At 46.6% G+C, this 12,500-nt stretch overlaps 1 protein-coding gene across 6 annotated transcripts in view; it reads left to right on the plus strand.

Moving 5' to 3' along the window:
* The window catches only part of LOC131348186 (serine/threonine-protein kinase PAK 3), a 47,081-nt gene that overhangs the window by 8,703 nt on the left and 25,878 nt on the right, over nt 1–12,500 (plus strand). For 4 of the 6 annotated variants that reach the window (XM_058382890.1, XM_058382892.1, XM_058382893.1 and 1 more), the window contains exons 2-6: nt 8,122–8,307; nt 8,444–8,544; nt 8,893–9,046; nt 10,138–10,175; nt 11,708–11,770. In XM_058382890.1, the coding sequence (XP_058238873.1) occupies nt 8,136–8,307; nt 8,444–8,544; nt 8,893–9,046; nt 10,138–10,175; nt 11,708–11,770 (528 nt within the window). In that variant the 5' untranslated portion in view covers nt 8,122–8,135. The remainder of the gene's footprint in view (nt 1–8,121; nt 8,308–8,443; nt 8,545–8,892; nt 9,047–10,137; nt 10,176–11,707; nt 11,771–12,500) is intronic. The other 2 variants (XM_058382895.1, XM_058382896.1) reach the window with 1 other exon arrangement.

Raw genomic sequence — 12,500 nt, forward strand, 5'->3', positions numbered from 1 at the left:
CACCACACTCACCACATACACCACATCTACACCTTCACCACATCTACACCTACCCTTATTTCTGGAACTGTAAATTCTGTAGTGATAACATCTCACTGCTTAGCTGTATAAGTTGCAGAACCTGTGTTTTGTGTGTGTGTGTGTCCTACACCCTAACACACCTACTACATGCAAATTTAAACAAAGATATATTCCACAACGGCCCACTTCCTCAAACAGGTATTGCATCATCATTACAGAGATTGTACCCTTTCACTAGAAAGCCAAGTAACACATTAACTGGCATCTCTCTCTCTCTCTCTCTCTCTCTTTCTCTCTCTCTCTCTCTCTCTCTCTCTTTCTCTCTCTCTCTCTCTCTCTCTCTCTCTTTCTAGTCTCTGTAGCCTAATGAGCCTGCATGCTGATTGGTTACTACAGAAGTAGATATAGTAGCAATGTTACCATGGAAACCAGTCACTAAGAAACAACTTAAACCTGGCCGAACAATCTTCTAAACGCTTTATCTTCAATGCAAAACATCTTTAAAACAAGTCTGTGTAGAAAATACCCCTGGTTTCCTGGTTACCATGGCGCTCATGACTGAAGACTTAACATGACTGATAACTGCAAAAGAGAGACAGCTAATAAAGCAGATTGTTAAAGAGATTTGTCTAATCTTTTTTTTATGTCTTTCATAGTACATGCATGGACAACTGACACACACACACACTCATGTACACACACACACACTCATGTACACACACACACACTCATGTACACACACACACACTCATGTACACGCATGTGTATGATGGGGGTAGTGCTGTATGATGGGGGGTAGTAGTGTACGATGGGGGTAGTGCTGTATGATAGGTGTATGATGGGGGGTATTGGTGTATGATAGGTGTATGATGGGGGGTATTGGTGTATGATAGGTGTATGATGGGGGTAGTGGTGTATGATGGGGGTAGTGGTGTATGATGGGGGTAGTGGTGTATGATAGGTGTATGATGGGGGTAGTGGTGTATGATAGGTGTATGGTGGGGGTATTGGTGTATGATAGGTGTATGATGGGGTAGTGCTGTATGATAGGTGTATGATGGGGGTAGTGGTGTATGATGGGGGGTAGTGGTGTATGATAGGTGTATGATGGGGGTAGTGGTGTATGATGGGGGTAGTGGTGTATGATAGGTGTATGATGGGGGTAGTGGTGTATGATGGGGGTAGTGGTGTATGATAGGTGTATGATGGGGTAGTGGTGTATGATGGGGGGTAGTGGTGTATGATAGGTGTATGATGGGGTAGTGGTGTATGATAGGTGTATGATGGGGGTAGTGGTGTATGATAGGTGTATGATGGGGTAGTGGTGTATGATGGGGGGTATTGGTGTATGATTGGTGTATGATGGGGGTAGTGGTGTATGATAGGTGTGGGGTGGGGTAGTGGTGTAGGATGGGTGTAGGAGGGGGGTGGTGGTGTATGATGGGGGGTAGTGGTGTATGATAGGTGTATGATGGGGTAGTGGTGTATGATGGGGGTAGTGGTGTATGATAGGTGTATGATGGGGGTAGTGGTGTATGATGGGGTAGTGGTGTACGATAGGTGTAGGATGGGGTAGTGGTGTATGATGGGGGTTGTGGTGTATGATAGGTGTATGATGGGGTAGTGCTGTATGATAGGTGTATGATGGGGTGGTGGTATATGATGGGTGTATGGGGGGGGTAGTGGTGTATGATGGGGTAGTGGTGTATGATAGGTGTATGATGGGGGTAGTGTATGATAGGGGTAGTGGTGTATGATAGGTGTATGATAGGTGTATGATGGGGGTAGTGGTGTATGATAGGTGTATGATGGGGGTAGTGGTGTATGATGGGGTAGTGGTGTATGATAGGTGTATGATAGTGTAGGTGTATGATGGGGGTAGTGGTGTATGATAGGTGTATGATGGGGTAGTGGTGTATGATAGGTGTATGATAGGTGTATGATAGTGGTGTATGAGGTGTATGATAGTGGTGTATGATAGGTGTATGATGTAGTGGTGTATGATAGGTGTATGATAGGTGTATGATGGGGTAGTGGTGTATGATAGGTGTATGATGGGGGTAGTGGTGTATGATAGGTGTATGATGGGGGTAGTGGTGTATGATAGGTGTATGATGGGGTAGTGGTGTATGATAGGTGTATGATGGGGTAGTGGTGTATGATAGGTGTATGATGGGGTAGTGGTGTATGATGGGGGTAGTGGTGGATGGTAGGTGTATGTTGGTGGAAGTGGTGTATGATAGGTGTATGATGGGGGTAGTGGTGTATGATAGTGGTGTATGATAGGGGGTAGTGGTGTAGTGGTGTATGATGGGGGTAGTGGTGTATGATAGGTGTATGATGGGGTAGTGGTGTATGATGGGGGTAGTGGTGTATGATAGGTGTATGATGGGGTAGTGGTGTATGATGGGGTAGTGTGTATGATAGGTGTATGATGGGGTAGTGGTGTATGATGGGGTAGTGGTGTATGATAGGTGTATGATGGGGGTAGTGGTGTATGATGGGGTAGTGGTGTATGATAGGTGTATGATGGGGTAGTGGTGTATGATAGGTGTATGATGGGGGTAGTGGTGTATGATAGGTGTATGATGGGGGTAGTGGTGTATGATGGGGGGTAGTGGTGTATGATAGGTGTATGGTGGGGGTAGTGGTGTATGATAGGTGTATGATGGGGGTAGTGGTGTATGATAGGTGTATGATGGGGGTAGTGGTGTATGATGGGGGGTAGTGGTGTATGATAGGTGTATGATGGGGGTAGTGGTGAATGATGGGGTAGTGGTGTATGATATGTGTATGATGAGGGGAGGGGGGTAAGATGTGGGAGGTGGGGTATGATAGGTGTATGATGGGGTAGTGGTGTATGATGGGTGTATGATGGGGGTATTGGTGTATGATAGGTGTATGATGGGGGTAGTGGTGTATGATAGGTGTATGATGGGGGTAGTGGTGTATGATAGGTGTAGGATGGGGTAGTGGTGTATGTTGGGGGGTAGTGGTGGATGATGGGTGTATGATGGGGTAGTGGTGTATGATGGGGGTAGTGGTGTATGATAGGTGTATGAGTAGTGGTGTATGATGGGGGTAGTGGTGTATGATAGGTGTATGATGGGGTAGTGGTGTATGATAGGTGTGATGGGGTAGTGGTGTATGATAGGTGTATGATGGGGTAGTGGTGTATGATGGGGTAGTGGTGTATGATTGTATGATGGGGTAGTGGTGTATGATAGGTGTATGATGGGGGGTAGTGGTGTATGATAGGTGTATGATGGGGTAGTGGTGTATGATAGGTGTATGATGAGGGTAGTGGTGTATGATAGGTGTATGATGGGGGAAGTGGTGTATGATGGGGCAGAGGCGTATGAGAGGTGTATGATGGGGTAGTGGTGTATGATGGGGGGTATTGGTGTATGATAGGTGTATGATGGGGGTAGTGGTGTATGATAGGTGTATGATGGGGGTAGTGGTGTATGATAGGTGTATGATGGGGTAGTGGTGTATGATGGGGTAGTGGTGTATGATAGGTGTATGATGGGGGTAGTGGTGTATGATGGGTGGATGATGGGGTAGTGGTGTATGATGGGGGTAGTGGTGTATGATAGGTGTATGATGGGGGTAGTGGTGTATGATGGGGTAGTGGTGTATGATAGGTGTATGATGGGGGTAGTGGTGTATGATGGGGGTAGTGGTGTATGATAGGTGTATGATGGGGGTAGTGCTGTATGATAGGTGTATGATGGGGGTAGTGGTGTGTGATAGGTGTATGATGGGGGTAGTGCTGTATGATAGGTGTATGATGGGGGTAGTGGTGTATGATAGGTGTATGATGGGGGTAGTGGTGTATGATGGGGGTAGTGGTGTATGATAGGTGTATGATGGGGGCAGTGGTGTATGATGGGGGTAGTGGTGTATGATAGGTGTATGATGGGGGTAGTGGTGTATGATGGGGGTAGTGGTGTATGATAGGTGTATGATGGGGGTAGTGCTGTATGATAGGTGTATGATGGGGGTAGTGGTGTATGGTAGGTGTATGATGGGGGTAGTGGTGGATGATGGGGTAGTGGTGTATGATGGGGTAGTGGTGTATGATAGGTGTATGATGGGGGTGGTGGTGTATGAGGGGTGTATGAGGGGGGTGGTGCTGTATGATAGGTGGATGATGGGGGTAGTGGTGTATGATAGGTGTATGATGGGGGTAGTGGTGTATGATAGGTGTATGATGGGGGTAGTGGTGTATGATGGGGTAGTGGTGTATGATAGGTGTATGATGGGGGTAGTGGTGTATGATAGGTGTATGATGGGGGTAGTGGTGTATGATAGGTGTATGATGGGGGTAGTGGTGTATGATAGGTGTATGATGGGGTAGTGGTGTATGAGGGGGGTAGTGGTGTATGATAGGTGTATGATGGGGGTAGTGGTGTATGATGGGGGGTAGTGGTGTATGATAGGTGTATGATGGGGTAGTGGTGTATGATAGGTGTATGATGGGGGTAGTGGTGTATGATGGGGGTAGTGGTGTATGATAGGTGTATGATGGGGGTAGTGGTGTATGATGATGATGGGGTAGTGGTGTATGATAGGTGTATGATGGGGGTAGTGGTGTATGATAGGTGTATGATGGGGGTAGTGGTGTATGATAGGTGTATGATGGGGGTAGTGGTGTATGATGGGGGTAGTGGTGTATGATAGGTGTATGATGGGGGTATTGGTGTTTGATGGGGGAAGTGGTGTATGATAGGTGTATGATGGGGTAGTGGTGTATGATGGGGGGTAGTGGTGTATGATAGGTGTATGATGGGGTAGTGGTGTATGATGGGGGGTAGTGGTGTATGATAGGTGTATGATGGGGGTAGTGGTGTATGATGGGGGGTAGTGGTGTATGATAGGTGTATGACGGGGGTAGTGGTGTATGATAGGTGTATGATGGGGGTAGTGGTGTATGATAGGTGTATGATGGGGGTAGTGGTGTATGATGGGGGTAGTGGTGTATGATAGGTGTATGATGGGGGTAGTGGTGTATGATAGGTGTATGATGGGGGTAGTGGTGTATGATAGGTGTATGATGGGGGTAGTGGTGTATGATGGGGGTAGTAGTGTATGATAGGTGTATGATGGGGTAGTGTATGATGGGGTAGTGGTGTATGATAGGTGATGGGGTAGTGGTAGTGTATGATAGTGGTGTATGATGGGGGTAGTGTGTATGATGGGGGTAGTGGTGTATGATAGGTGTATGATGGGGTAGTGGTGTATGATGGGGTAGTGGTGTATGATAGGTGTATGATGGGGTAGTGGTGTATGATAGGTGTATGATGGGGTAGTGGTGTATGATAGGTGTATGATGGGGGTAGTGGTGTATGATGGGGGGTAGTGGTGTATGATAGGTGTATGATGGGGTAGTGGTGTATGATAGGTGTATGATGGGGGTAGTGGTGTATGATAGGTGTATGATGGGGGTAGTGGTGTATGATGGGGGTAGTGGTGTATGATAGGTGTATGATGGGGGTAGTGGTGTATGATAGGTGTATGATGGGGGTAGTGGTGTATAATGGGGTAGTGGTGTATGATGGGGGTAGTGGTGTATGATGGGGGTAGTGGTGTATGATAGGTGTATGATGGGGTAGTGGTGTATGATGGGGGGTAGTGGTGTATGATAGGTGTATGATGGGGGTAGTGGTGTATAATGGGGGGTAGTGGTGTATGATAGGTGTATGATGGGGTAGTAGTGGTGTATGATGGGGTAGTGGTGTATGATGGGGGTAGTGGTGTATGATAGGTGTATGATGGGGGTAGTGGTGTATGATGGGGGGTAGTGGTGTATGATAGGTGTATGATGGGGGTGGTGGTGTGTGAGGGGGGGTAGTGGTGTATGATAGGTGTATGATGGGGTAGTGGTGTATGATGGGTATGATGTAGTGGTGTATGATGGGGTAGTGGTGTATGATAGGTGTATGATGGTGTATGATGGGGGTAGTGGTGTATGATAGGTGTATGATGGGGTGTATGATAGGTGTATGATGGGGTAGTGGAGTATGATAGGTGTATGATGGGGGTAGAGGTGTATGATGGGGTAGTGGTGGATGATAGGGGTATGATGGGGGTAGTGGTGTATGATGGGGGTAGTGGTGTATGATAGGTGTATGATGGGGGTAGTGGTGTATGATAGGTGTATGATGGGGGTAGTGGTGTATGATGGGGGTAGTGGTGTATGATAGGTGTATGATGGGGGTAGTGGTGTATGATAGGTGTATGATGGGGGTAGTGGTGTATGATGGGGGTAGTGGTGTATGATAGGTGTATGATGGGGGTAGTGGTGTATGATAGGTGTATGATGGGGTAGGGGTGTATGATGGGTGTAGGATGGGGGTAGTGGTGTATGATAGGTGTATGATGGGGGTAGTGGTGTATGATAGGTGTATGATGGGGGTAGTGGTGTATGATAGGTGTATGATGGGGGTAGTGGTGTATGATAGGTGTATGATGGGGGTAGTGGTGTATGATAGGTGTATGATGGGGGTAGTGGTGTATGATGGGTGTAGTGGTGTATGATAGGTGTATGATGGGGGTAGTGGTGTATGATGGGGGTAGTGGTGTATGATAGGTGTATGATGGGGGTAGTGGTGTATGATGGGGGTAGTGGTGTATGATAGGTGTATGATGGGGGTAGTGGTGTATGATAGGTGTATGATGGGGGTAGTGGTGTATGATGGGGGTAGTGGTGTATGATAGGTGTATGATGGGGGTAGTGGTGTATGATGGGGGGAGTGGTGTATGATAGGTGTATGATGGGGTAGTGGTGTATGATGGGGTAGTGGTGTATGATAGGTGTATGATGGGGGTAGTGGTGTATGATAGGGGGTAGTGGTGTATGATAGGTGTATGATGGGGTTAGTGGTGTATGATGGGGGTAGTGGTGTATGATAGGTGTATGATGGGGGTAGTGGTGTATGATAGGTGTATGATGGGGGTAGTGGTGTATGGTGGGGGTAGGGGTAGATGTTGGGTGTGTGGTGGGGTTGGTGGTGTGTGAGGGGGGTAGTGGTGTAGGGGGGGGGTAGTGGTGTATGATAGGTGTATGATGGGGGTAGTGGTGTATGATGGGGGTAGTGGTGTATGATAGGTGTATGATGGGGTAGTGGTGTATGATGGGGGTAGTGGTGTATGATAGGTGTATGATGGGGTAGTGGTGTATGATGGGGTAGTGGTGTATGATGGGGTAGTGGTGTATGATAGGTGTATGATGGGGGTAGTGGTGTATGATGGGGGGTAGTGGTGTATGATAGGTGTATGATGGGGGTAGTGGTGTATGATGGGGGTAGTGGTGTATGATACGTGTATGATGGGGTAGTGGTGTATGATGGGGGGTAGTGGTGTATGATGGGGGTATAATGGGGGTATGATGACGGTAATGGTTTATGATGGGGGTAGTGCTGTATGATGGGGGTATAATGGGGGTAATGGTGTATGATGGGTGTATGATGGGGGTAGTGCTGTATGATGGGGGTAGTGCTGTATGATGGGGGTAGTGCTGTGTGATGGGGGTATAATGGGGGTAATGGTGTATGATGGTGGTGTGTGTGAATTCTGAGTGTGAACAGAAACAGGAAGCATTCAGGTTCTGGAGCTTTATTTCTCATCTCCACTTCCTGTATCACTGCTTGTCTTCACCATCAGGACAAAAGAGATTGTTTCTCTTTGCTTCCTTTAAGCTGTGTGTTTTATCTCTTTTAGTGTCTCTCTGGTGTGTGACACACACACACACACACACACACACACACACACACAGCCATGTCTGCTGCTTAATGAAGAATTATTCAGGCTTTTTCTATCACATGTCTGTTACATCAACCGGGTCCTGAGTTAAATATAACTGATTAACACAGCATGATTCTCTGTGTGTGTATGTGTGTATGTGTGTGTGTATGTGTGTGTGTATGTGTGTTTGTGTGTTTGTGTGTGTGTGATATTTGATTCTGAACCTGATTCACTGAAAGTATGATTCTGAATCTCTGACAAAGAAATCCTAAATCTGTTTCGGATTAAAAAAAACATTCTCAATATATTCTCTCTCTCTCTCTCTCTCTCTCTCTCTCTCTCTCGGTGTAGATAAGCAGCTGAAGATGTGTGATAGTGTAGATGTTGAGGAGAAGCCCCCTGCTCCCCCCATGAGAATGAGCAGCAGCTCTCGTGACTCTTCATCTGTCCTGCACTCATCTAAACCGCTGCCCATGGCTCCAGAGGAGAAAAACAAGAAAGCGCGCCTCAGATCCATCTTCCCTGGGGGGGACAAGAGTGAGAAACCCACACACACAAACACACACATATTTATCAAGACATATAATACACACATGCACACATTCTACATATTAATAAAGATACTACACATCAATGCACTGTTCATTTTGACTGTGTGTGTGTGTGTGTGCAGCAAATAAGAAGAAGGAGAAAGAGCGTCCTGAAATTTCTCTCCCATCTGACTTTGAACACACCATCCACGTAGGCTTTGACGCAGTAACAGGAGAGTTCACTGTAAGTTCGTCCTGTGTGTGTGTGTGTGTGTGTGTGAGAGTATGTGCGCAGGTGTGTGTCTGTGTGTGTGAGTGTCTGTGTGCGTGTGTCTGTGTCTCGGTGTGTGTGTGCATTTGTGTACGTCTGTGTGTGTGCGTGCCTGTGTGTGTGTGTGCATTTGTGTGCGTTTGTGTATGTATGTACGTCTGTGTGTGTGTGAGTGTGTGTGTGTGTGTCTCTGCGATGATAAGTAATGGAAATTTAGCATTGTTCATGCGCTTAACTCCAGATGCTAATATGAGTCATTTCTCTCTCTCTCTTTCTCTCTCTCACTCACACACACACACACACACACACATATACACACAGGGCATCCCAGAGCAGTGGGCTCGGTTACTGCAGACCTCCAACATCACCAAGCTGGAGCAGAAGAAGAACCCTCAGGCTGTCATCGATGTGCTCAAGTTCTATGACTCCAAAGAAACCGTCAACAACCAGAAATACATGAGCTTCACGTCAGGAGGTCTGACTCTCTCTCACACACACACACACACACATAATGAGTACAACATCATTAGAGTTCAAAGTTCTAGTCCAGTTTCCTGTATTCCCAGGTTCTTTGGAGCTTCACTCTGTCCAGTGTTTTGTATCTGTTTGTGTGTACTGTATATTCCCACGCTTGGAGATTTCCAGGTTCTTGATTCCTCAGGTTCTGTATTCCTTAGGTCCTCTAGACCCAGGGGATTGTGTTCCTACGATTCAGTATATAAAAGCTCTATAGCACAATATTCCAGGGATCCTCTATTCCCAGCCCCATTATTCCCAGTCTCTGTCTTTACATACACTACATTGCCAAAAGTATTGGGACACCCCCCCACATCATTGAGTTCAGGTGTTGTCTTTCAGGGGTTGGGCTCAGCCCCTTAGTTCCAGTGAAAGGAACTCTTAATGCTTCAGCTTCATACCAAGACATTTTGGACAATTTCATGCTCTTTGTGGGAACAGTTTGGGGATGACCCCTTCCTGTTCCAACATGACTGTACACCAGTGAGCTAAGCAAGGTCCATAAAGACATGGATGAGTGAGTTTGGTGTGGAGGAACTTGACTGTCCTGCACAGAGTCCTGACCTCAACCCCATAGAACACCTTTGGGATGAATTAGAGTGGAGACTGAGAGACAGACCTTCTCGTCCAACATCAGTGCCTGACCTCACAAATGCACTTCTCTAGGAATGGTCAAAAATTCCCATAAACACACTCCTAAACCTTGTGGAAAGCCTTCCCAGAAGAGTTGAAGATGTTATAGCTGTAAAGGGCGGGACAACTCCATATTACATTCATGTGCATGGAAAGGCAGACGTCCCAGTTTTGGTCTGGCTCACAGTCTCCGCTCTAATTCAGAACTAAGGGGCCGAGCCAAACCCCTGAAAATCAACACCTGATTCCCAAAGTTCAGGTTTTAATATATTGTGAGGTTCTACACAGAGGTTCTTCATGTAGCTCCAAACACACACAGAGATTACATTTTCACCCCACACTGCCAGCCAGCCAATCAGAGCACACTATGATGTTATAGCGTGATGAATAATGTCTCGTCTCGTCTGTGTGTTACAGATAAATCGGCTCACGGCTACATCGCCGCTAACACACTGGTAAGGAGGAATCTTTGATGTGTGTTTTTTTTTCTTTTTTTAAATCCCAGTTTGATTTGAACCTGCTGATTCAGCTGCATGAATCAAATGATTCATGAGATACAGACTCACCCCCTAAAACACCTAAAACCCTGTCCTGTTCAATACACACACACACACACAAACTGCTGTAAACATGATTTTTGTCTTTAGATCCGGTTTATTCAGGCTTTGTGGATGTTTTTACAGCTCTCTATATCACATGCTGGTGATATTAGCAGTTGTATAAAAGTTTGTGTATCTTTAGAGTAGAGATCATTAAGATAAACTCAGGACAAATTTCTCCTCACACACACACATCAGTGTGTAACAAAACACAACCATTCTGAATAGAAACATGTTTTTTATTAGTCGGCCAATCAGAACTCTCCAACAGCCAATTAGACTATGATGAACACTGGAGAACACACACACACACACACTGCAAACAGAGAGGGGGAAATAAGATAGAGGAGTAGTGTTGTACCACTCTGCTGATTGGAGGAAAGAATGTCATGTGACTTGAAGTATCTGTCCAATCAGATTAGATTATTTCACATGTATAAAACTCAGTTTACTGAATATTAATGTAGTTACACAGTAAAAAGTCAATCTGCGTTTTATTACCACAAAAAACCCAGAACCTTCTTTTACCTTCCTTTTTCACCTAACTCCTTCCTTCCCTCCTTTTCTTTCTTCAGCCTCCCTCCACCCCTCTCTCTCAACCCCCCCTCAACTCCCTCACCCCCCTTTCTCTCTCTCACCGCCCCTCTCTCTCACCCCCCTTACCCCCATTTCTCTCTCTCACCGCCCCTCTCTCACCCCCCTCACCCCCAATTCTCTCTCACCCCCCCTCACCCCCATTTCTCTCTCTCACCCCCCTCTCTCTATCTCACACTCCTCCACCCCCTTCACCCCTCTTCTCTCTCCCCCCTCCATCACCCCCCTCTCTCTCACCCCCTTCTCTCCCTTTCACCCCTCCTCTCTCTCTCTCCCCCTGCACCTATCACCTGTCTCTCCCTCACCCCCCCTCCCTCTCACCCCTCCTCCCTCTATCTCACACTCCTACACCCCCTTCACCCCTCTTCTCTCTCCCACCTCCATCACCCCCCTCTCTCTCACCCCCTACTCTCCCTTTCACCCCTCCTCTCTCTCTCACCCCCTGCACCTATCATCTGTCTCTCCCTCACCCCCCCTCCCACTCACCCCTCCTCCCTCTGTCTCACCCCCTTACACCACCTCTCTCTCACCCCCCTCACCCGCTCTCTCTTAACCACCGCTTACCTCCCCTGCACCTCCCCTGCACTTCTCTCACCCCCCTCACCTCCCTCACCTCGCTCTCTCTCCCACCCACCCTCTCACCCCCTGCTCTCTCTCTCTCACCTCCCTCACCCCCTCTCTTCCCCCTCCCTCTCTCTCACCCCCCTGTCCCTCTCACCCCCCACCCCCCTCTTATTTCTGGTTGTTTGATTGCTGTGTGAGTTTTAAACATCCTCCCGTTTCCAATCATTCAGAACCGCCTCCTGTCCTCCGGGCCGCCAGTCAGCCTTAGATCCTGCAGCGCTTTATATGAAAAGGTAAAAAAAGCTTGTTTAATTTGAATTCTTTAATTGAACTCTAATTGGGCAGTTAATATTTCACTTTATATTTTTTTTTACTTTATTTGTTAGCGCTTCACTGCTTTCACACCACCGAGTGGCGCTTTCTTCAAGATCTGAGCTTAAAAATATGCGGAAATGCAAATTAGAACTGAGGGAAGGAGGAAATTCATTGGTTGAAACAGCCAGTGGGCGGAGCTTCCTTAACTTGGTCCTAGCTAGGGCTATCCTTCGATGGCTGATTGTTAGCATGACTGAACTGCAAACGTTTGATTTTATTTTTATTATTTAACTGAAATGTGAATGTTCTTCTGTTCCTCTGTGTGTCAGTGTCGTTAAACTAGAAACACTGCTCAGAACACTAGATTCCTTCATACAGTAGAACTAGCATGCTAGTGTGGTATTAGCCAGGTGACTTGTGAGTGGAGAACTAGCACATTTCTTCATTTAATGTCAATAGAAATAAAAAGCTCAGAAAATCTGCTAGTGATATAAAGTATAAGAAAAAATCTGCTAATTGCTAGCATGTTAGCTAGGTAGATTTCTGTGTGGCTAGTTACCGTCAGTTAGACTTTTTTTCTAACTACAATGTTTGTTTTTTTATTTCTGAGGGAAGGAAATTGAAAAGCCCCGCCCACAGGTTAGGAACCAATTACATTCTTCCTGCTTCTGAGGAACGAAACTCAGCTGCGTTTTTACTTGTTAGCGT

This window comes from Hemibagrus wyckioides, linkage group LG28, assembly GCF_019097595.1.
Source record: "Hemibagrus wyckioides isolate EC202008001 linkage group LG28, SWU_Hwy_1.0, whole genome shotgun sequence".
Classification (NCBI taxonomy): domain Eukaryota; kingdom Metazoa; phylum Chordata; class Actinopteri; order Siluriformes; family Bagridae; genus Hemibagrus; species Hemibagrus wyckioides.